Here is a 25,758-nt window from a genome sequence, read left to right as displayed (position 1 = left end):
TGGCCCATCTTTTATTTAACAGTTTTCTCAGTCCTCTAGTTACAATGATTCAGCATATTATGGTTCAAGCTTTTGACTACGTAGACAATATTCTCTTATCTTTTATACTGATCATTTCCAGTCTGACCTGAACCATCTCCACTTCTGTTTGGATGTAGTTGTTGCATGATTACAGACTCATAAGTTTGTTCTTGGTCTTTCTAGGGCTGTGACCTGTTGGTTAACTGGCCATATTTTCAAAACTGCTCCTGCTCCCTTTACTAGATGGTTCCTTCATCCCCCGGTTGAGTATTTCAATACTTGGGGCTTATATTAAATCAGCAACTTTCCTTTGAACAACAGGACAGTTCATTTTGCAAACAGATTTTTTTGTTCTTCAATAATTTCATTCAGTCTGACCATTTCTTAATGAGTTGTCTTGACTCTCCTTTATGTGCTCAGTCTCCAGATTAGATACTGTAATACAATTTATGCTGGCATTAATCAACCCCTTGTCAAACATCTCCGAAGTATTCAAAATATTACTATAAGGCAGATTCTAACATTAGCAAAGCGATATGACCATATTACCCCTTTAATAATCCAGAATCATTACCTCCCAAATGACTCGAATAAAATTTAAGATTCTTGACCTAGTTCATAAGGTCATCCACACTGAGGTTCCTTCTTATATATCTTCTCTTATTACATTTCACATGCCAGCCCAGCCCTGTGCCAATTACATGATTTTCACCTCTTTATTTCACCTGTTGTCTAGGTGAAAATTACATTAACATAACTGAGTGCATTGTTTTGTTCAGCGCCCCTGCTATGGAATACATTTCCCTTGCCCATTTGTTCAAAGCCTTCTCCAATGAAATTTAGGGCTGCATTTAACCTGCCTTTTTAAATTGCCACTTGGGAAGCTGGGTGGGCTACATTGAGCCACAGTGACTGACTGAAGCTTGACCTCTCTATAACATTAGTGTTATCTTAGGGCCCTGTTTACTAAGCTGCGCTATAGGCACGTTAGTGTTTTTAATGCGCGTTAACTATGTTCACACGTCAACTGTGTACGCACCTACAATATCCCTATAGGCGCCTACATGGTTAGCGTGCGTGCTAATTGTACGTGTGTTAAAAATGCTAACGCGCCTTAGTAAACAGGGCCCTTCGTGTTATTTATTCACTCACTGATGTGTCTTTCCTGTCGTTATCTGGCATTCCATTCCTGAAATTGAACTGTGAACCCATTTTGCTATTGTATTAGTGAAAAGTGGTACATCAAGTTTCTCAACAGAGGGTCTCTGCTGTATCTTATGGAGAGTTTCAGGAAATATGGGGACTTCTCAGGCTTCAAACTCAACTTGGCTAAGTCTGAAGTGATGTGGACAGATGAGGGTGTGCATTAAAATGCAGGAGTGCTGAAGGTACATTTATAGATGCTTTGTGGAACTGTGTCAAGATGCAATCTTTTTGGAGGACTGTAATGTTGTACTTGCAGATAATGTTGGGTCAAAACATGCAGTTTACTCCTCTGGGTTGTGTATTGAGGGACTCTAGCAAATTTTGGATTGTGGGAACTGGATGACATCAATTTCTCTTGAAAGCTGGTCTCATAGGGTGGAAAGTTCTTCTTCAAAACTGGGTAAGTGCAGAAGCTTCCTCCTTTTGGCACTGACACAACAAATTGCACACACTACTTTTACTAGACGTGCAGGATGTCAAACTGTCTGTGAGGAAACAACAAAAGTTTTTGAATATCTGGCAGTGATACACACAATCACTTCCTAGATGAGCTAGGAGTTCTGTATTGAACCAACTAGTCTAATGTTTAGTGCAGTGAGCTGAGATCATGGGGAACTGGGTTCAGTTTCCATTGCAGCTCCTTGTGATCCTGGGCAAGTCACTTAACCCTCCATTGTCCCAGGTACAAAAAACCCCAAAACACCTTAGATTTTAAGCCCACTGGGGACAGAAAAAGTACCTGTACATAATGCGTACAGCACTGCATACGTCTAGCAGAACACCTCTTCTTATAGTTGGGGTATGGGAAAAGACGGGTGACGAGTTGGGAGGCAGCAGGAAATCTTGGGGGCAGGACTGTAGGGTGACAGTGAGGATAAGTAGCTTTTTTCTTCCTCAGAGAGCTATAAGAAGGCCCTTTGGGTATTGTGTAGACTTTCTACTAAAATAAGGTTATAGGGTAGTGGGTTGTAGTGGTAGTTCCTAAGTTCCAAGTGAAATAATCTTTTGGTTTGTCTGGGGAAGTGTGTCTTTTATTTACAACATATTGGCTTTCTTTATATTTGTCCCCTTCTTCTACCTCTTGGGGACCATTTGGTTTGGGTCTGGGAACAAAAAGGGGGATATCAGGGGGTATAACCAGGGAGGGGTTAGAATTTACATAGCTTGAAATAATGTATTGACTGGTTTATTGCTATTGTGGTTGTTGATGATACAGGATTTTTTTTTTGTCTTTTCTGGTTCATATGTGTTCTAATAAAAATATTTAAACGTAATCATAAATGTGTTTCTGCTATATTTATTTCTGCTATTTGTAGATTGCTTTTCCAAATTAGTGCTTGAGGTGATTTACAGACTATAGGGCAAACAATAAGTAACCTTATGGAAAGTGAATAAATGAAATTTCACATCTAATAATCCTCTGTGCTTATCGCATAAGAACATAAGAATAGCCTTACTAGGTCAGACCAATGGTCCATCTAGCCCAGTATCTTGTTCCCAACAGTTCCTTCTCCATAAGTACCTGAAAGAATCCCAAGTACTAGCAAGATTGTATGCTACTAATCCCAGGGCAAGCAGCGGCTTCCCCATGTCTATCTCAATAGCAGATTATTAACTTTTCCTCCAGGAACTCGTCCAAACCTTTTTTTTTGTTACATTTCTACCCCGCGCTTTCCCACTCATGGCAGGCTCAATGCGGCTTACATATTGTATACAGGTATTTATTTGTACCTGGGGCAATGGAGGGTTAAGTGACTTGCCCAGAGTCACAAGGAGCTGCCTGTGCCTGAAGTGGGAATCGAACTCAGTTCCTCAGTTCCCCAGGACCAAAGTCCACCACCCTAACCACTAGGCCACTCCTGCACTAATCACTGTAACCATATCCTCTGGCAACTAGTTCCAGAGCTTAACTGTTCGTTAAGTGAAAAAATATTTCCCCCTATATGCTTTAAAAGAATTACCATGTAACTTCAATGAGTGTCCCCTAGTCTTTGTACACTTTTTCAGGTGTGTTTTCTAATAGGCGAAAGTGACTATTGTTGGGGATCAGTCTATCTATCTGACCTTCCCTCTGCATGTGTCTGCACATGTGGAGTCACACACACAAAAAAAAAAACAGGTGGGTGTGAACCAAGAGCCATGGAGAGTAGCAGGAAGCCTGGGCCTTGCTACCTGATGAAGACAGACACCAGCAGTGGCCATCCTTAACAGGCACCCTACCCACTATCAATTTTTTTGTGGCCAAACACATCCAAAATCAGGGACAATGCAGGGTCCAATGGTGACTGTGACAGTAGTAGGGTGGGAAGTGTGGACTCATCAGTGTAGAGTCCTCCACCAGGCCGCATCCCTAGGAAAGCAATGTGCTCAGTTGACCGCACATGGCTTAACAGCTTGCTGTTGCCAGTACTGCCACCACTGGGCCCTGGACTGGTCCTGAGTTTAGTAGGCAAAATGCCTTTGGAGAGGGAACAGTGGGTTGAAGGGCATTTGTTGCTAGATCACAGGAGAAAAGGAAAATGGAATAGAGTATCATATTAGAGGCCTCATTTTATAAAATCATTTTCATGCATATGTGGCCGCATATGTGAATAAATGTCTTCTTATAAAATGCCAACTGGCATAAACGTACACACAAATGATGGTACATACTTGAGATAGGCATGTACAGGGTAGAGATCGGGCAGAGCACAGGTGGAATTATAAACTAGGCTAATTTACGCACATATTTAAATAATTTAGGCACAATCAACAACTGTTCTCAAGCAGGTGCAAATGTCGATACTTGCAACATAGGCACAATTTCTGACTTTATGCTAGGTGCCTATGAGGGGCATTTTCGAAAGAAACGTTCAAATTGGGATTTGGACATCTTTGTAAAACATCCAAATCCGGGGGCGGGGAAAACTGTATTTTTGAAAAAAGATGGACGTCCATCTTTCGTTTAGAAAATACCAAGGACATCCTTGGAGATGGACGTCCTTAGACATGGACGTCTTTGACTTTCGGCGATTTTCGAAACCAAAGACGTCCATGTCAAAAACGTCCAAATGCAAGCCATTTGGTTGTGGGAGGAGCCAGCATTTCTAGTGCATTGGTCCCCCTGACATGCCAGGACACCAACCGGGCACCCTAGAGGGCACTGAAGTGGACTTCATAAATTGCTTCCAGGTACATAGCTCCCTTACTGTGTGTGCTGAGCCTCACAACCCCCCCCAAAACCCACTACCCCTAACTGTACACCACTATTATAGCCCTTATGGGTGAAGGGGGCACCTACAGTAGATGTGGGTACAGTGGGTTTCTGGTGGGTTTTGGAGGGCTCGCTGTTTCCTCCACAAACGTAACAGGTAGGGGGGGTATGGGTCTGCTCCAGGGCCCTGCATGCGCTGTCATGGACCCGAGTATGATATTTGGGGCTGGCATAGAGGCTGGCACAAAATATTTTTTAAAATGTTTTATGAGGGTGGGAGGGGGTTCGTGACCACTGGGGGAGTAACGTGAGATTATCCCCGATTCCCTCCGGTGGTCATCTGGTCATTTCAGGCACCTTTTTGTGCCTTATTTGTAAAAAAAACTAGTCCAGGTGAAAATGTCCAAGTTTTATTTCAGGACGTCCCTGCTTTTCGATGTCCAAGTATTAGGCACACCCAAGTCCCGCCTTCACCATGCCTCCGACCTGCCCCCTTGAAATTTGGACGTCCTTGTGACGGACTGCAGTTGGGGACGTCCAAAATCGGGTTTCAATTATACCGATTTGGACATCTCTGGGAGATGGACGTCCATGCTCTGATTTATGTTGAAAGAAGGACATTCATCTCTTTCAAAAATGAGCCTGTATGTGTCTTCATAAAATAGTACCTTAAGTAGGCACCTATTTTCCCTCATATACTACGTGCCCCTTATAAAATCAACCTCTGGATATGCACTGTCTAATTTATTGCATTCTGCTAATGTTTTTGTCCCCAACACCTGCATTTGGAAGGCTGTTCCATTCCTTTACCATCCTTCTTGTGACAAAATATTTCCTTATGTACCTCCTGGGTCTACTCCTTTTGATATCATGCTCAAAGAGGGTGGACTCAGGAGACCAAACAGAAACTTTTCTTCACAGAAAGCACGGTGGAGACCAAACGTTCTCCTAGCAGAGGAGAGAGCTGGCAACAGAGAAGAAGCACAGAGGATTCTTAGATATGCGGATGGAAGGGTAAAGTGTGAGATCAGTTAAGCTTTGCAGTAATGTATTAGGAATGCACAAGGCTACATGGAACCTTTAGTCAATATCTTCTTCTGGCCAGTCATTTGGGTCCAATAATTATTCCATAAAGAGAGCACAAATAATCTTCTAAAGTTCCAGTATTAACATTCTTATATGTGTTTATAGGACATGAAGATTTTTAATATAAACTTATACAGCAGGAATTCATTTTCAAATCTTGTTCTTTGTTTCTCTGGGATTTTTTTTTCTGTTTTTAGATAGCTAATGATTTTCAGAAGTCAAAGGGCCCTGTTTACTAAGCCGCACTAGAAGCAAGTTAGTGTTTTTTAGCACGCGCTGTGTAGGCACCCACAATATTCATATGGGCACCTACACAGTGCGTGTTAATATTGTGCACGTGCTAAAAATACTAGCGCACCTTAGTACACAGGGCCCTAAGTTCTACAAATGGTACTGAAAAAAAATAGTTCTTAGTGCTATTCTATAAAGGGTGCTTACAGCTAGGCGCTGTTTATAGAATAGTGCTTTGTGCCAGGAACCATTTCGGCACAACCATTTACACCAACTAAACCTGGGTGTAAATCCCTGTGCTTAAATTAGGGGCAGATACCCTTTATTCTATAAAAACGTATATAAATTAGGTAAGGACAAGTTGGAATGTGCATCTTACCGCCCAATTTCTATATTAAATTCGGATGTAAAGATTTTAGCAAAGGTGCTAGCAAACCAACTAGCGAGGGTCTTGCCCTATTTAATACATCCTGATCAGGCCGGCTTTATCCCTAATAGACAAGCCATGGACAATGGTCCACCTGATCCATGTATCGAAGAAGAATAAACTGTCGGTCTGTTTGTTGGGCCTGGATGCCGAAAAGGCCTTCGATCGAGTACGTTGGCCTTTCATGCTCCAGGTTTTAGACAGGTTTGGGGTGGGGGCCGAGGTTTCGTAGGTGGGTGGAGGCTCTTTATCATCTCCTGAGCGCGTGTGTTCATATCAATGGTGGTAATTCCCAGGGGCTTTCACTTTATCGCGGTACTCGACAAGGGTGCCCGTTGTCCCCGTTGTTGTTCGCCTTGGTTATGGAACCCCTTGCGGTTTCTATCCGTCTGGATCCCAACATAACGGGAATCGTGGTGGGGCACCAGGAGTATAAATTAGTCCTTTTCGCGGACGATGTATTGCTTTCTCTGACGAGGCCCTTGCTTTCCATCCCAAACCTTATGCAGAAGTTGGGTGCTTACTCTAAGGTCTCTGGGTTTAAATTAAATCTGAGTAAATCCGAGGCCTTGGCTATTGGAATTTCATCCCCGGTTTTAGACTCTCTCAAATCTACATTTTCTTTTCGTTGGGTTACAAAAGGACTCACATATTTGGGGGTTACCATTACTTCGGAGTTAGAGGGCTTGTTTTCGGCCAATTACCCTCCTTTGCTGAAATCTATTTATAAGGATCTGGATAGGTGGGAGAATACAGATTTATCCTGGCTAGGCAGGATTGCTACGTTAAAGATGAACGTCTTGCCTAGATTACCATACCTCTTTCAGGTATTACCGCTTCGGATTTCTAGGGGTTATTTATCAAAGTTGCAGGATCGCTTGATTCGGTTTGGTTGGTCCAATAAACGTCCTTGCTTGCCTAGGGCGTTGCTGTATCGGGCTCGGAAGAAGGGAGGTTTGGGAGTCCCTAACATTATGTGGTACTACAAGGCTGCTCAGGCGCGATTGGCCTTCGAGTGGTTTCAGGCCCATCCCCAAAAGTTGTGGGTCCACATGGAGCAGGTCGAGTTGGGGCCTCGTTCTCTCCGCTCTTTACTATGGCTTCCCAACAGATTTAGGGGTTTGGGTGGTGATCTGAATCCTTCAATCATGTCCACTTTCTATTATTGGGACGGACTTTTTACTAAGCCCGAGGGGATGTTTTCCCGGTTCTTGCCCATAGCTAATAATCCTCTTTTTTCTCCGGGGCTTCAGACAGGGTCTTTCTCTCGGTGGGCTTCCCTGGGATTGGTGTCTTGGGGCCAGCTCTTTGAGGATGATTGTTTGATTTCATTCGAATCTCTCAAGGACCGGTTTTCGCTTCAGCCTCAAGATATGTTCGCTTATATACAGTTACAACATTTTTTGTCCTCTAGAGATATTCGCTCAAAAATATTGCGAGAAGACTCTTTTCTTGAAGATCTTTGCGAAGATTCCCGGACCACTAGAGGTCCTATTACTTGTCTTTACTCTTACTTGAGTCGGCAACTTCGTCCTAGTCTTCTTCATAGAGAGCGTTGGCACCAAGAGCTAGGGGTTACCTTTGATGAGGCAGATTGGTCGGCTTGGGAGAATGGTTGGGCGAGAGTGTCGATAGCTGTTCCCTTCCAGGAAAATGTGCTGAAAGTGCTTTATAGATGGTATTTGACACCTGCGAGGTTATGCCACATGTTTTCGGATGTATCTCTTTTGTGCTGGCGTGGATGTGGCCAGAAAGGAACTATGGGACACATTTGGTGGTCCTGCCCAAAAGTGAGGGCACATTGGAAATCTATTCAATACAGACTGCAACATTGGTTTGGGAGGCCTGTTAAATGGTCTCCGGAATATTTTCTTTTTTCCAAAAAACCGCCAGGTCTTTCCAAATCTCAGGGGTTATTGACCAGGCAGGCCATGTTGGCGGCGAGAGTGGTACTGGCAGCTCATTGTAAGTCTCCCGAAGTTTCTTCTAAACTGCGTTGGTTGAATAAGCTATGGTTCATTTGCGAGCGGGAGAGACTTCGTTCTGAGCAAAGTCGAACTGTGGCGAAGTGGGAGACTCTGTGGGAGCCTTTCCTGACGAACTGTTCATGTTAATAGGTACATGGGGGGGAGGAGTCTGTGGGGAGGGGGACTGGGGGGACGATAATAGGTCAGTGGGGTTACGAGTGCCTGGGGGGTGTGGGGGTTGAGAGGGGGGAAGGGAGGGCAATGTGGGTGAGGGTAGAGGGGATATTCTTAAAACTGTTGAAAAAGTTGAAGATACTGTTTGTTATATGTTACTTGTTGACTTTTGTTATCGAACATTTTCTTCGGGCTGAGGAGAAATGTTGTTGGGGGTTTATGTACTGATTCTGTCCTGTGGCCTTTGATGGTGTTTGTATAATTGTCAATGTTCAATAAAGTCTTCAAAAATTAAAAAAAAAAAAAAAAAACGTATATAAATTAAAGGAACGCCCCTGATCTGCCCATGACTCCTCCCCATGGCCATGCCCCTTTGGGACCTGTGTGTAAAATTTACACGCAGATCCCGTGCCTAAATTAACGCACATAAATTGTAATTAAATCCAATTAGCACCAATACTTGGCTCGTTATTTAATTAAACTGTGCACACAAATTGGGTGTGACTAAATTTGCACACGTAATTTTTAGCAACTTTGATAGAATTCAGGGGTAAGTAACTATATACTAATCCTATACATCATTAATACAGATTATGCAATGAGCTAAAATGAGAATTCAGTGCTGCAAAAAATTCTCATTCAAAGTGAGGATTAAGGGGGGAAGTTATCATTGTGGGCTACTGTTAAGTCAAGTTACTTTACCACAAATCAGGTTATTTTAGCACAGGGTCTCACTGCATAAAATTGAACCCTGTGCTAAAATAACCCAAGTTAACAGTATCCTCTATTGATAACTTCCCACCTTAGGCTGTAATCTTTCTTATTTCTGTCATTCTCCAGATAACCAACTAAATTCCAGCTATAAGACATGACATTCAAGGATTTTTGTGAAAATAATGAGCAAATACTACAATATCCTTTCCTGCCCCTGCACCAATCCAATGCTGCCTATACATACATCAAAATGGAGTAAAACCTGATTACTTTTTAAGCTGGTTTTGTATGAGTGTGTAATGAGGGTATCATGCATTGTTTGTCCAGTGTGGATTGTTTTCCACACTGGACAAATGGACTTTTTGAATTTACAGGCTTTAAATAAAAAATACAAATTAATTTAAAGATTAACAATTAAATAGGAAGTATAACTTGCGTGAAATTAGATGACTTCTGGATATCCATGTGATTCTACTTCATTACCTGTCCGGTCCTTTGCAGATTCCCAAAGTGAACATCTGGAATGAACAGAACTGGCTGCGAATCCAGGTCAGTCATAGTTTTGAAGAAGGTGATGTCACTTTTCTTTTGCAGAGGTGCAGCAGACAGCTTTGTGTCGATGGCTAATCCAAACCATGAAGAACAAAATGTTTTAGTAGGATTTAGTAACAAGGATGGGATGAAACAGGATCTGAAACCGTAAACCAAGCCCTTGGGCAGAGAATGCTGGGAACAAAATCTGTGATAATAACAGTCTCTGGTACTGATATTTCCTCTCTTATTTTCTACGGAATACATTAAAGCCTAATCAAACTCAATATGCCCTAATTTGACCTCCTTCTTTCCCTTCCACCTATTTCCAGCCAAGAAACTCCATTCTCCACTTATCTGTTGACCCTCCATCTGTCTAGTGCTTTAAGTTCTTTCCCTTTTCATTTTGTATTCCCCTATTAATTCCTTGCATTGTTTTGCCACTCTTTCCTTCACCATATTGCCAAATGTCAGCATTTCTTTCCATTCCAGTAATCAAAACCTTAACCCATGCCCTTATTTCTACCTTGATGACTGTGACCTCCTCCCTTATGAGCTCCTCTCTCTCTCTAATGTGGTCAGTTCAGAAAGCTTCTGGAGTCAATTTGATGCATTTGACTCTTCTGGAGTCTGTCATCCACTTCCCATCTCTAGGTCAAGCACCGTATATTCTCCAGCATAGCTCCATACAATATTATTTTACTGTATATTTTAGCTGTTGTCATGAAAACATGGTCTTTCTTTAAGTCACCTAGGGGCCCTTTTACTAAGCCGCAGTAAAAAGTGGCCTGCAGCAATGTAGGCGCGTGTATCAGGCGAACACCGTGCCAGTTTTTACTGTGTCTGCAAAAAAGGTTTGTTTGTTTTCTTTTAAATGTGAAGGGAAAGGGGCATTTAGTAAAACTGAAACCAGCGCATGTCTAAAACCGGCCTGAGCCATTCATGCCACCCATTCGTCTAGCAGTAAGGGCTCATGCGCTACACGTGCAGTGACTGGTTGGCATGTGCCAACTGCTGATTACCATCAGAAATGGCACGCGTGGGAAGAAATAAATAAATAATTCAATCGGGCGTTATGGTGCGCACCAAATCTGAAATTACCACCGGGGGGGGGGGGGGCACACTGGCCTGGCAGTCGTGTCATTTGGGCGAGTACAGTCTACAGCGGCTTAGTAAAAGGGCCCCCTAATAAATCAGGCAATTGAACTAAAAGTTGGTAATAACCACAATAAATGTAAATAAGTTCACAAGAATGAAAAAAATCACTGAAATTCCTAAAAAAATATAATTTAAAGAAGAGGAAAAGACTTCAGATGCTCAAAATCCTGTGTTGTTGTCTCACTGGTCACTTTCTTTAACTTCTACCATCTTCAAACCTCCTTTCCCAGATGGCAAGCCCATGTCTCAATGTCTGGAAGAGGGCCACATCCAGTGTATTTTTTCTAGCAAAAAAGGTGCCAGTTTAAAATGCCAGGCCACCCTTCAGGGGTGGGGTGATCACTAAGGGACCTACCCATAATAGCCAGGCCCTCTGCAACCAGTCACAGAATCTATGACAAGGTAGAATTGGTGTGTAGAGCCTGAGCTCTTTCATTAAAACGTGGGGACCATGGGTCAATTTTAGCAGACAATGGAAAAGGTGCTGGTACTCAGTACCCCTCAAAAAAAGCCCTGGCCTACTACTACTAAGTGGAAACTGTACAAAGCAGATCGTTGGTAAACTGAGATGTATTTTATTAATATAACAGAATTAAAATATGTATACAGAAACTCATATGATATGTATATGAGTTTCTGTATACATATTTTAATTCTGTTATATTAATAAAATACATCTCAGTTTACCAACGATCTGCTTTGTACAGTTTCCACTTTGGAGTTTGCAGATCGTCTGCCCCTTTGTTTCCTTGGACTACTACTACTAAGGCCACTGACTGGCTTACCATGGCAACTGAGTTCCTTCTCTCCCCAAACCTGAGTACAGTGGTACACCCAAGACAGAATAACACAGATCCCTTGCAGTACAGTGCACCAGACCCACCTCCTCCACACTACAGATCTAAGCCTGGAGGTCTGTTCACCCTCATCACTTGTTATGTTTCATCCTACTACTGGTATGTCACTGTCTATTGTAAGTTCCTCCAGCCTTTTATTTTTTGTTTACCATTTCTCCTCCCTTGTTTCATCTTGTCCTGGAACTCCTTCTTCCTCTACTGAGTGATTGCCAAAAACGTTTCTTTATTTTGAAGTCCTACTTCCAGATCTAATAAATCATTTATCACAATGCTCGGATTATAGACTCCAATGCTTCCTGTTTATAGCAACATTCACACACCACCACCTTTCCCAATGTACCTCATCATTACTGCTGTCTTCCCCTTCATTTTATAGTACCATTCTAGGACTTCATTTATTTGTCTCTTCCCTATTCATCACATTGCAAAATCCTATCTGTTTTGTTCTTCATTTTTAAATTCTTAGGTCTTTCTTACTTCCCCAGATAGTCTGGCCAAATGATTTCTTGCTGCTGATGCTGGAGGAACATATCCTCCAAGACTCTCCATGCCACTTTCACACCAGCAGGGGCTGCCACCTTCCCTCCTTGGAGCTCGTGAGTCACCTCAGTAATGCACCTGAGCCTGTCAGTCCTGAGCAAGAGACTCAGAGCTCTGACGTGCTGCAGGGCACAATTCTATGGATCGATCCACACACCTCACCTTGTGTAACTTGTATCTGGACAATACTGGCAGTTTCTAAACAACAACATACATAACAGAAGAAAGACCAAAGTTCACTTACTGTTATTGCACTGGGCTTGTGCTGCTTGACCTTTTCCTTTCTTTCTGTTCTGCTTCCTTTCTTCGTCACGGATTTTCCTTTCAGCCCCCTTAGATTAAAACATCCAATGAATGCAGATATGATTACTAATGCACAATGACTCAAAGTATGAATGAATGAACATACTGTATTCTCTGGTTTTTATTTATTTATTTTTGTTACATGGGATGTATAAACTACCTGCACCAACTAATGGACTGGAGGAGTAACCTAGCAGTTAGTGCAGCGGACTTTGATTCTTGGTAACTGAGTTTCATTCCCATTGCAGCTCCTTGTGATTCTGGGCAAGTCATTTAACCCTCCATTGCCCAGGTACAAATAAGTACCTGTATATACAATGTAAACTGCTTTGAATTTAGTTGCAAAGACCACAGAAAGGCAGTATATCAAGTCCATTTCCCTAATGGTGACTGCCTTTCACAGAGGACTACGACTTGTTTAAAAGATAAAGGTCTGTTTTATAAAAGTGCACTAGAATCTGGGTTTAACACATTCTAATACGGGACTTTCCCTGTGCGCTAAGCCCAGACTTCACATGGTACTGTTTTAGGGCTTTTTCCTTTTTATTTCAGATCATGAGCTTATGTTCCCATTAGCATGTGGTATCTGTAAAAAAAACTAATGCAGGACAGGGGCGTAGCCAGACAACAGATTTTGGGTGGGCCTAAGGAAGAACTGGGTGGGCATCAATTGTTCTCCCCCCCCCCCCCCAACCACCACCCAAAAAATATCTTAGCTGGTGGGAAAACGCTTCTTTCCACCTTGGCAGTCTGCAGCAGGCATGCTTTGAAAACTGAACATACGCAGGTGTCGGTATCATGGAGAGCAGCGTTTTCATTACCATCAGGAGGAAGTCTTCAGCTGGCCAAGCTTGGGATCCCACCAGCTACCACTAAACGTGTGCTACTGTTGGGTGGGCCTAAGTGGGTGGGCCTCGGCCCACCTGTGGCTACGCCACTGATGCAGGAACACTTACCACCTCTTATTTAGGAGGTGATAAATGCACCTTCATTAACTCAGTGTTAACCATTTAATGCACATCAATCATAATGCACTAGCTGGTTAACGCTTCCATGCCCATTCTTTACCCATGCCAGGCCCCCTCTGAGGAGAATTCTTTAAAAATAAATGATGCTTTGTTTAGTGTGTGAAAACAGGGAATGTACCACAAAATGCTTTAATGCGTTTATGTGGTAGTTTGTTCTCGCGTGCTAACTGCGTAATTAAGAACTTAACACCCTTTAGCTAAAGGAACCCTATAAGAGCTATATTTACAAGAGTGTTACAATGACCATGAAAATGACATTCATTGGACACACTTCCGCAAAGTTATACCTATACATGAAGGGGCCGAAACTGAACAGCGGCAGTTAGCGTTTAGGCAAAACACCAGCTGCCACAGTTAAACTGTGGTGCAAAGTTAGAGATGACGGTTCTAGAGCCGCTTGGAGTGAAGCAATTCATAAATATAAACAAGCTTTGAGGATAGCTAGAAAGACATATTATGATGATCTAATTGGGAAAGATAGAGTGAATGTGAAGCAATTATTTCGTATTGTAAATTCTCTTATTAAGTCACCAACCTACCAAATCTGTTCTATCGAACAACTTCCTTTAGCTAATTAGTTAGCAAAGTTTTTCCAAATGAAAGCAGTAAAGTTTTGAGTAAGATTTGCAAAAAAATGTAATTGAATTAATTCTGATTTTTATGTTACTGAGAACACTGAGTGACTTCTCCAACTTATTTAAGAAATATGTTTCAACTTATTGTATATTAGATACTTGTCTTCCATATTTGATAGAGGTGGCACCATCATTGTTTCAGGTTGAACTGTTCTCTTGGGTAAATTTACAACTATCTTTGGGTAAATTCCCTGATAACCTTGGGGAAATAATTGTAACTCTTATCTTAAAAGATTTAAAACAATCAACATCTTTAGTGTCTAATTACAGGCCAGCTACCTCAATTCCACTCTTTGTAAAGTTGTTAGAAGGATTTGTTACGTTGCAATTGTCACAATATTTGGAGTAGTATGGTATTCTTCCTACATCTCACTCAGGCTTTCGAGCCTATTTTAGGGGCCCTTTTACTAAGGTGAATAGGTGCTTATGTGTGTCCAACGCATATCAATTTGGAACTACCGCCCGGCTACCACATACCCTGGGCGGTAATTCCATTTTTTTACACATGTCTGATATGTATGGAAGAAAATATTTTGTATTTTCTACCATGTGGCGCTAACTACGCTGAAATCGGCAGTGTATGCACACTGACGATTATCACCCAGTTAACAGGCAAGGCATTACTGCTAAGTCAATGGGTGGTGGTAAGGTCTCAGGCCCAAAATGGACACGCAAAGATTTTTATTTTGTTGCACGTCTATTTTTGGCAAAAAAAAAGAGGCTTTTGCAGATGTGCTGAAAAATGGACTTGCACATCTCCAATACACATGTCTAAATCAGGGCAGGCCATTTTTCAGCGCACCTTAGTAAAAGGACCCCTCAGTACAGAAACAGTGGTAAGCTCATTGTTAGATAAAATAAGATTACTACTGAGTGAAGGAAAAGAGCATTACTGCTTCAATTTGATTTGTCATTTGCCTTTGACCTGGTAGACCATTCTCTCCTATTGCTGAGCTTGGAAGAATTGGGAATTACTAGAAATGTCTTGAATTGGTTTTAGAGATGCTTAACTAAATGAATCTACTGTCATGTCCTCTACCTCAACACAAGTGGCGTCCTCGGGCTGCGCAGGGTTCAATCGACACGTACACTTGACTGGCACAGCCCTGAGCCATGTGTGCGTAGTTCTTCTCTGTCTGCAGGCTTCTTGATTGCTTTGCTTCCATGCACCTGGCTCTGCTCTCTCTCTGCCTGGTTTCCAGGCTCCTTGATTGCTTTGCTGCCACACACCTGTGTCTGCTCTCTCTCTCTGCCTGGCTTCCCTTCCTTCTCTCCTATTGGTCTTTCGGTTCCTCCTTCCCCTGCTCTTGTCCTATGGCTGTGCTCCTTCTCCCTGCTGGTCCCTGCTGATGTCAGACGCCAGCACTTTATCAGCTGAGCTCTTCCTAGACTCCATGCTTTGGCTTCTACTTTGCTCAGTAGTGTGCTTCTTCTCTACTTTGTCCCTCGCTGCTGACTTTGCCTGTACCTGGATTACTCTCTTGACCTGCTGCCTGCCTACTGACTTTGCCCGTACCTGGATTACTCCCTTGCCTGCTGCCTGCCTATTGACTTTGCCTGTACCTGGATCACTCTCTTGCCTGCTGCCTGTCTGGCCGTTACGTTCACCACCCCGCTTCCTGCTCCGTCTCGTAAGCCCTGCAGGCCACCTGCACCTAGGGGCTCAACCTCTGGGGAACGGTGGTCAGCGCAGGTGAAACCTGGGGTTGTCCAGCCGCCAAGCAGAACCTAGTCCGAGTACCAGGCTCAGCAGTGCTCTACTTGGTACAAGAACTCACAAGTCTAACACCTACAGGGTTAAATGGAATGATGGTTCATCTACAATGGAGTAATCACTGTGGTATACCACAGGGTTCTCCTCTTTCCCCTGTATTATTTAATGTATTTTTCCATCTCGCGGATATCTTTTGGAGAATAATGGTTTTCTGCATTATATTTATGTGGATGATATCTTGGCATTAATCCCATTTCCACTGAGTATTGATGCTGTTCTCTCTAGAATCTCTCTTTGAATTTACTGGAAGGTTGGATGTGTTGTATGTTGTAAGTTAAAATTGAATAGAGATAAAACAAAATTTCTGTATTTCGATACAAATTTAGAGCATATTCCTGAAACTATCACGGTTAACTCTTGTAATTATATTATTTCTAAAGCTATAAAAATTTTGGGTGTGCATTTTGATAGTACAATTTCAATGGAAATACAGGTCAACTCTCTTGTTATGAAATGTTTTTTTTATGATGAGAAAATTACGCACTATTCCGAAATATTTTAATAGAGAACGGTTTCAGCGTCTAACTTAGGGGTCCTTTTACTAAGCTGCGGGGAAAAAAGCCCTGCGCTGTGGTGGGGGCCATTTTTCCCACACACCAGGGCTCTTTTTCCCGCAGCCAGTAAAACCTGAAAAAAATAATGGCCAAACAGTGAGATAACTCTCACCGTGTGGCCATGTGGTGGGGAGCCCTTACCGCCACCCATTGAGGTGGTGATAAGGGCTCGGTAACTGGGCAGCGCGCAAAGATGCCCGATTACTGCCAGGTTACTGCTGCACTAGCCACTTCCGAGGGTTTTCTTTTTTCCCCCAGAAATAGCGTGCACTCTGGGCTGGACTATTGCTGGCGGCCGCGTTGGGCTTACCACCGCTCTGTAAAAGGGCCCCTTAAGCTCTTGTATTGTCTTATTTACTTATTTAAAAGATTTCTAACCCGCACAGCTACAATCCTGAGCGAGGAACAATACACATTCACAGTATTAAAAAGACATTTTACAGACATACACCATAATCAAATCTGCATTAACATTGTAGAAACAGTCCAAAGATTGCTCTTAAAAGGGATTGTCAATTTATTTGGTTATTTGGGCTGTGCAAAGAATTTCTGAAAACGTTGCAAACAATGCAGAATATGGTGGCTCGTTTGATCTTTGAACTTTCCAAGTATGAGAATATATCCCCATTCTATCTTAAATTACTTTGGTTGCCAGTGGAAGCCAGGATCATCTTCAAACAGCCTTGTTTTCTGTTTAAAGTATTACAAGGTTTGGTTCCAGCTTATTTCCTATCTTATTTTTGTTTTGGAGCTGTTTCGAGACTTAGGAGAGTGGGTAAAACTATGTTGTTTACCTTTCCTTCGGCTAAGGGAAAGATGTGATTAACAATTTTTGAAAAATCATGGGCTTTCCAAGCAGCAAGGCTTTGGACGGATTTTGGTAAATTTTGTGTGTTTCCCCAACAGTATATTTATATTTAGAAAGAAGATTAAAACATGTTTATTCAGGAGATATGTGTTAGGAGAAGTTTAGAACTGTGAGTTATTGTTATTTCTCATTGGTTACATGTAATTCCTAGGGATTGTCCTGGTCTCTTGATTATTGTGAACCGCTTAGAACTGTGAGGTTTAGTGGGACACAAGTCAGAAATGTAATGCAATGTAAACTGAAACCGGATATTTCGTGCTACTACCTTGATACCAGCCAGCTATGAATATCTGGTTTCAGTGTTGACCCAAAGCTACTATCCTGTTAGCAGCCATATACAGACTGATGACAACGTTGGGCACCACACTGCAGATAAGTGGCATACGTTATACTAAAATTGATGAATGAGCTTGATTCCCAGTACATGTGATAAATTGAGCATGTACTCACAGCACAAAACTGAGCTTTGATGAGCTATATGACTTTGTTTTACTACATTTATTGAGACTGATGTTGTTTAATAGTATTAATTAGATATCTTTCACTTGTACTATTTGAACCCAATATACTGTGAGTGAGAGACCCGATGATGGTGTAAGAGCTGGGTATGAAAGCCTTTTGTTTGAGGCTATATTCATTGTACAGCCCACGCTACTTGTGGAAACAAGTGGAGGAGTAGCCTAATGGTTAGTGCAGTGGGCTTTGATCCTGGCAACCTGGGTTCAATTCCCATTCCCATTGCAGCTCCTTATGACCTTGGGCAAGTCACTCGGGGACCCTTTTACTAAGCCACGTAGGCGCCTATGTGCACCCAACATGCATCAATTTGGAGTTACCGCCCAGCTACCGCGTGACCCTTATGGTAATTAATTTTTGACATGCGTCTGTTACGCGCACCGGAAATTGTCATTCTAGGGGTGGTAATTGTCATTCTACACTTATAGATGGTTACCTCACGGTTAATACGTGAGACCTTACTGCTAAATCAATGCGCCAATTTTGATTTTGACGCATGTCCATTTTCATCAAAAATTTTAAATAGGCCTTTTTTACAGGCGCACTGAAAAATGGATCAGAGCATGCCCAAAACATGCGGCTACACTAGCACAGCCCATTTTTCAGCGCACCTTAGTAAAAGGACCACTTAACCCTCCATTACCCCAGGTACAAAATACTTAGATTGTGAGCCCTCTAGGGACAGAGAAAGTACCTGCATATAATGTGTACAGTGCTGCGTACATCTAGTAGCGCTATAGAAATGATTAGTAGTAGTAGAAACACTATTCATGGAAATGTTTAAAATACACTAAGGGTTCTCACATATATTAATATTTTATATGCATCAAATTGTATCCCTCTTTCTCAGCCACAAAGGAAATTAAGGAGTTTGAGTTTGAAGCTTTTCCTTGTTTTAGGTTTTTGAGACTTATGATGTACATGAAGCATCTGGTCACCTTATCCACAACAAAACCTTTAAAGTGCTTATGACAGAAGCAGGCCATCTAAGCAAATTTTGCTGGGTGGACATGTGATATTGGTCATGGTTTCAATGTTACAGAAGCTGACACAGGGCAGCTGAAAGATATCCCAGTCACACTCATTGAGTCAGAAGTAAAGACTGCAGGAAATGTGAACCATACCATTGGAAATGCATCTCAGTGATCTTTTTCCATCACTTATACCAACATAATTAAGGCACTTCCATAATTACAACGTGGCAGATCCAAGGGGGGTGAATTACTCCTAATGCGACATCCTATTTAATTAAATACCATGCCAGTAGACATTAAAGCTATCTTCCTTATACTAGTGATAGTCAAATGAATAACAGCTTGTTAGCAGCTGAGCTGATTGGATTTAATAAATAAATGCAAAGCCAAGATGACTGGCCCCCTAATTTCTCTAATTAAAATACATTAGGGGCATATAGTAACAGAGTCCAAATCCCAATCCAAATCCAGCTCAGTTCCTTTGTGCCCAAAAGTCACGTTTGTCCTGAAAGCTGTCTGGTGGCACTCTATGAAAAGAATTGACGGTCCTGGTCTATTTTCTGATGGACAGATAGATCCATATCCCACTAAAATGATTAAAACTAATTGGGAGCATTTTTGGCAGCCTCAGCAAGGCACACAACCCCCCCCCCCCCCCAGAGGTGGCCGCTCTAGAGCAGGGTTGAGGTCAATTTTCAAGACATCTTGGGGGGGGGGGAGGGACTTTCATTTGAATGCTATCAATTTAGCGCTATTCAGAACTAAAATAAAACAAGATAACACAGCTGCAATTTCCCCAATATTAGATCAGTTACATTAGCTGCCAGTAGAAGTAAGGTTTTGGTATTTCAGGGGTTTTATCTGGAGTGTCCTTGGTGTTTGGCAGCTCTGTTCTTCAGCTATCTGCGATTGGACTGGATTTATTACTTTTATATACCGCAAAATTACCTTAGTGCCAAAGCAGTTGAATAGCGTGGCCTTTTTTACTATCAATAATTTATACTTTATACATTAAAGCCAGCTGTCCAACACTGCCTCCCCTCCTTAAGCCACATCCTTTCTAATTGACATTTTCTGCTAAATCATCATTATACCAAGGGGTGAATTTCCTTCAAGGACTAAAGAAGCAGTTTTATCTAATACCGCTTTTACAGATTTATCCCAAGTATCATCCTTAATTCTAGATCCTCAAGTTCATCCTCCAACAAAGGCGTAATTTCTTGCCAAAATGTAATAGAATCAATTTTCCCCTTGGTTATGTGATGGCCTCAAATCAGGTCTGTCTCTTCCCTATACATTGCCAACTAAGAGAACTCTAATACATAATGATCTGACCAAACAACAGGGTCTCATTTAATATCTTACAGATTGAAAATTCATAGTGTATACATTTTACTAAAGGGCATTAAGCCCTAACACACAACGCATGAAAAACAGACTACAGCAAAAATGCATTAAAGGATTTTTGCGTTGCACTCTGGCGTCTTCAGGGGTTTAACTTATTCCAATATTTTGGCTGCATACCCAGAATGGGTCTCCTACAGATGCCTGGGAAGAATCAGCGTCATTGCTCCAGACATCTGTAGGAGACCCGTTCTGGGTATGCAGCCGAAAGTATGGGATAAGTTAAACCCCTGAAAACGCCAGAGTGAAACGCAGAGACTGTGTCGGGTTTGACGCCTGTTCTTAAGCTTAAGGGAATCCAGCAGGGTGCTCACAAGGAGTGGTGAGAGATGAAATGCCCACAGATTTGATCGTGGAAGTTGTTCAGATGGTGACGTATCATATGGAATTGTTTTTTTTCACTTTGTTTGAGTTATCCATCAACTAAACATATTGGGTCTAAAATTCAGCCCTATTTAACCGGCCAGGAGTGACTCCTGGCCGGCTAAATAGTGCTTAGCCGGCTAACCGCTACTATTCAGTGTGAGATAGCCGTTATCTCCACTGGATATTAGCTCTTAGTGGCTAGCTTCAAGCTCTGGCCAACTAAGTTTAGCAGGCAAATTGGACCGCATAAATAGCAGTCCTATCTTTGCCCACTATGAACTTAAGTGATCAGTGCTAAAAATTTAAATAGTTGGTTATGTTAACCATCTCTCTGACCTCATGTGCAACTTTCTTTAAATTAGTCACCTTACTTTCTAACTCTTCTTACTCTCTTACCTATCTATATGTTCCATCTTTGCTTATACCCTACACTGTCAATTAAAATGTTCTATATCGTATTGTGTTGACATTGTAAGTAGTATACTATGCTGTACTTTGCATTGTTATTTGAATATTTTTACTGCTGTAATTGTCTATTGCTCATGTTTGATTTATTCTTACTGTACACCGCCTTGAGTGAATTCCTTCAAAAAGGCAATAAATAAATCCTAATAAATAAATACAAATGTTAGAGCCAGCCAAAACAACCCTGGTTATTCAATGTCAGTCAGTAGAATGGCCCAGCATAGAATATCCAGGGTCAGCACTGCTGGCAGAAACTAACCGTACTGCTTGCCACTGGCTGAATATTGGGGGGATTCATTTTAAGTGTACTTTCGATAACTGATTTGCATTTCAAGTTGTTAAATTTGGAATGGCTTTCCACAACATTCTTTTTAGAAAAAAAAACTTGAAGGCCTTTCTTTTTTTCAGTCTTTCTGAAGCATAATACTCGTTTTGTTTAATTATGTAATTCTCAGTCTACTGTGCTGATTTCTTGACTGTAAGCTGCTCAGAATCTATGTTGAAAGTGGGTGGTGGATAAGCACCCAGAATAGAACAGAATAGTCATGTGGAGGGTCATTCCATATGAAGATGCCTAGATTTGAAATCTATTCTATAAAGAAAAGTAGGCGCCTAATTTTTCTTAATAGAATACTAGCGTAAAGAGGCCGAAAATGTACCTACAGTAATGGTGCAAACATACCAGCCATAGAGCTGTTATAAATGCATGTGCCTAGATTGCACCAGATGGTGCTTATATTACAAGATTTTAATAATTTATGTGCACGGTTCTGTTGCCTACACTGGCATTTATGCACATTCTTTCTGCCAAAAACTAAATGGCTCTTTAATGAATTACCCCATTGTGTAAGTCTGCATGTGCTTTTACCCAGGCAAGAGGGCAATTTTCAGAAAGGCTAATTTTCATAAGTAAATCTGTATCTTCCCAGGTAAATGGCTTTGAAAATTTCTCTCCTATTAGCAAGTCTGATGATTTTCTTGTACATGGAAACTTTTTGGGGGAGCAGAGAGAGGCAATAATCAGTAAGGGGCCCTTTTACAAATGCATGCAAGGTCCTATGCGTGTTCAGCATGCACCAAATCAGCATTACCACCCAGCTATCGCATGTCCCGGGCAGTAGTTCTGAATTTGGCAAAACACACGGTAGAAAATATTTTCTATTTTCTACTGTGTGGTGCTTACTCAATGGTAAATGGCAGTGGGCGAAAGCTGCATGCTTACCGCCCGGGTAGCGCATGAGACCTTACCGCTACGTCAATAGGTGGCGGTAAGGTCTCAGGCCGAAATTTGGATGCGCGCTGGTTTTTATTTTACTGCATGTCCATTTTCTGCCCTTTAAAAAAAGGCTCTTTTTTCCAGGATATGGTAAAAACTGGCCCAGAATGCGCTCAAAAGATACACTCGCACTGCTGCAGGCCAATTTTTGTCGGGGCTCAGTAAAAGGGCCCCTAAGCCCTCTATTGGTAAAACATGCAAATAGTTATTGCATCTACATAACTTTGAAGAATTTTATTTTATTTTATGTGGGATAACACAAAGGAATCCTGTTTACAAGGAATGGTTCTGTGGAATCTTAGCGGAGATTGGGTGGCGACGTCGGTAATTGGGAAACAAAATGGGAGCTGGGCAGACTGCTACCGTCTATGCCCTGATCGTGACTCAATAGATAGGGATGGGATGGAGTGTAAATTCTAAGGGGCTTCGACGTTAGTTTCAGAACTTAGTACAAGAACACTGTGCCCTGAGAAAGTCAAGGACAAATCAAACTCGGGTATACATATAAAGTATCACACACCATGTAAATGAGTTTATCTTGTTGAGCAGACTGGATGGACCATACAGGTCTTTATATGCCGTCATTTACTATGTCTCTCTCTCTCTCTCTCTCTCTCTCTATATATATATATATATATATTTTTTTTTTTTTAATAGATCTTTGAGCTACTACCAGTTATACTTGGGTACAGCTTGGTGGCTCACACAGAAAGCTTAAAGATAGAAAGGAAATTTACAAGCTTCATAACAATAAACAGATAAGAGAATGTGGAGAGGGAACGAGGGGGGAAGGAAAGAAAACCCACCTGGGTAATTTGTCTTTGGAAGATTCACTAAAGCTTGCATAAGTAAAAAAAAAAAAAAAAAAGTAATTGCGTTCTTTGGCCCTTTTCTGCCTGCACATTTTCACTCAAACTCACCTTGTCACAAAACACCTTGATTTGGCAATAGGCCCTATGGATTGGCTTGTTGCTGCGATTATTGTAGCTGTATGTATCAATCTGAATCATTAGAGGAAGGCCCTTTACCCCTTTCTGTGAGGAGAAATCCGTGCTTAGGCAATTCACTGTGATGAAAATCTGAAAGAGAAAAATCACAACCTAATGACACAGTGTAAGTTGTCATTATAAATAACATTTTGATGAAAAAATGCTGCAAAAGTCTATAGAGAGATCAAGCACATTACTGGGTTGTTTTTTTAATGGGCAGGAGGGGAACCTAGTGGGTAAATTTAGACAAGGTGTTTTTTTTTATAAAGAGTTTGTTACCATCTCTGGGAAAAGATGACTGAGTAGCTGATCCAAAATGTTAAGAATGGCCAATTTTTCATGTCATGGGTCCATAAGCAGTCTGAAAAAGTTACATATTTGAACTTCTATAACATTTTTAGTTTTTAACATAAAAGGATGGGGTTTGGACTGTTGTGTAGCACAGTCTCTATTATCCAAACTTTGCTACTCTGACCAACCAGCATATCCGACAGACTCCTGGAAACATCATCACATTGCCGTTATGAAACACACAGCTTGTCTTCCTGTTTTCCAGCGTCACATGCTGCAAGGAAGCCATGTTTGAGCTCAAATTCACTGCTGTACAAGAAGCACAATCATGCCCTATACTGTATAATTTTTTTCTTTCATTGTTGTTGCTGATTGGTGTTAATAAACAATATTTTTAAATACAGATACACTATGCCTGTTCTTCATATATAAAGTATGTTTTCCATGCATTTTTTAAGGAGTTGCCATCGTGTTTCATATTATATGGCTTTTCACTTATCCAACAACAGGCCAGTCCCATTTACATTGGATAATCATAAGTATATAAGCATTGCCTTACGGGGACAGACCGAAGGTCATTCAAGCCCAGCATCCTGTTTCCAACAATGGCCAATCCAGGTTACAAGTACCTAGTAAGATCCCAAAACAGTACAATACCTTTTATGCTGCTTATCCTAGAAATAAGCAGTGGATTTTCCCCAAGTCCATTTTAATAATGGCTTATGGACTTTTCTTTTAGGAAGCTATCCAAACCTTTTTTAAATTCCGCTAAGCTAACTGCGTTTACCACATTCTCTGGCAACGAATTCCAGAGTTAATTACAAGTTGAGTGGAGAAATATTTTCTCCGATTCATTTTAAATGTATTACTTTACCTCATTGCGTGCCCCCTAGTCCTAGTATTTTTGGAAAGCGTAAACAAGCAATTAATGTCTACCCATTCCACTCCACTCATTATTTTGTAAACCTCTGTCATATCTCCCCTCAGCCCTCTTTTCTCCACACTGAAGAGCCCTAGCTGTTTCAGCCTTTCCTCATAGGGAAGTCATCCCATCTCCTTTATCATTTTCGTCACCCTTCTCTGTACCTTTTCTAATCGAGACTGTACTGTATTACAAATTGTTTGCTCTACTAGAATATTCATTAAAACCTCATTTTTGTTATTGATGACTTTTATCACATTTTCCCAGAGATGGTCACATTTTAGAGGCCCATTTACTAAGCTGTATTAGCTAACACAGCATTATCAGCACGATAGACAGGAGTGAAGGCCCACACTACTGTCTACAGCACTAAAACAGAGACCTTTGCATTAAAAACTCCATGTTAGCTGCTTAATGCAGGAGTGGGATGGGTCTGGGTATGACAGGGATGGGAAGAGTTGTGGGTGACTGTAACAGCTAATGCATCGGTTTTTACCAATCACTAGCTGTCCCAACTGACGATAGTGCAGCCAAATATACTGCCACCTCAAGAGTCCAGTAGTGGAGCTGTCAAATGTAATGTGCCGGGCCAGCACACTCCCTGGCCTCCCTCACCTTCAAGTTTAGGTTTATTTAATATACTGCACCAATAGTACAAGCTGTCTGGGTGGTTCACATATTTACAAAATAGTACAGCAAAGAAAAGAACTACAGTTACAATAGACCCCCCCCCCCCCCAATATAACCCGAATCCTGTAAAGTCCCCATTATATAGCAATGAAACCCCCTCAAGAACCTGACAATACCCCAATGGCAGCCCCAACACTCCCGTTAACAATTCAACACTTGATACCCCCATGGAAGCCCCAATAACCCCATTAACAACCCAGGCCCTGGCACAACCAGCCTACCTGTTTTCGCAATGATGACCCCGAGCAGTAGTTTCTCAGTACTATCATTAGGGGTTATCCTTTGATATAAAGGGAACAAAAGCCCTCAATATATAGAAGGATGACCCCTAAAGGAAGTACAGCAAGACTTCTGCTAGGAATCATGGATAAGTGCTCTGACATTTGGCAAGAGATAAATACAATTAACTAAATAAATCATTAGCAATAAAAATGATAAAACAACATGTGACTGACACTATATTTTACAATGAAATTTAGACTTCTTCCATTGTCCCAAATAATCAGCAGAAATGACATTATTTTACAAGATCTATGAAATAATTTCCACTAGAACCCATTGATACTGAAAGCCACTTATGCCGATAGAATTCACATCT

The 25,758-nt window shown here is 41.5% G+C and overlaps 1 protein-coding gene across 1 annotated transcript in view; it reads right to left on the bottom strand.

Moving 5' to 3' along the window:
* GRHL2 (grainyhead like transcription factor 2) overlaps nt 1–25,758 on the bottom strand; it is a 296,136-nt gene that overhangs the window by 52,986 nt on the left and 217,392 nt on the right. Inside the window, exons 9-11 of the mRNA XM_030217442.1 lie at nt 23,189–23,347; nt 12,350–12,437; nt 9,503–9,642 (exon numbers count right to left, since the gene is read on the bottom strand). Coding sequence (XP_030073302.1) covers nt 9,503–9,642; nt 12,350–12,437; nt 23,189–23,347 — 387 coding nt within the window. The remainder of the gene's footprint in view (nt 1–9,502; nt 9,643–12,349; nt 12,438–23,188; nt 23,348–25,758) is intronic.

The sequence above is a fragment of the Microcaecilia unicolor genome, chromosome 1 (assembly GCF_901765095.1).
Source record: "Microcaecilia unicolor chromosome 1, aMicUni1.1, whole genome shotgun sequence".
Lineage (NCBI taxonomy): Eukaryota > Metazoa > Chordata > Amphibia > Gymnophiona > Siphonopidae > Microcaecilia > Microcaecilia unicolor.
Note: the sequence above shows the minus strand (reverse complement) of the source record. Positions and strands in the feature narration are given on the sequence as shown.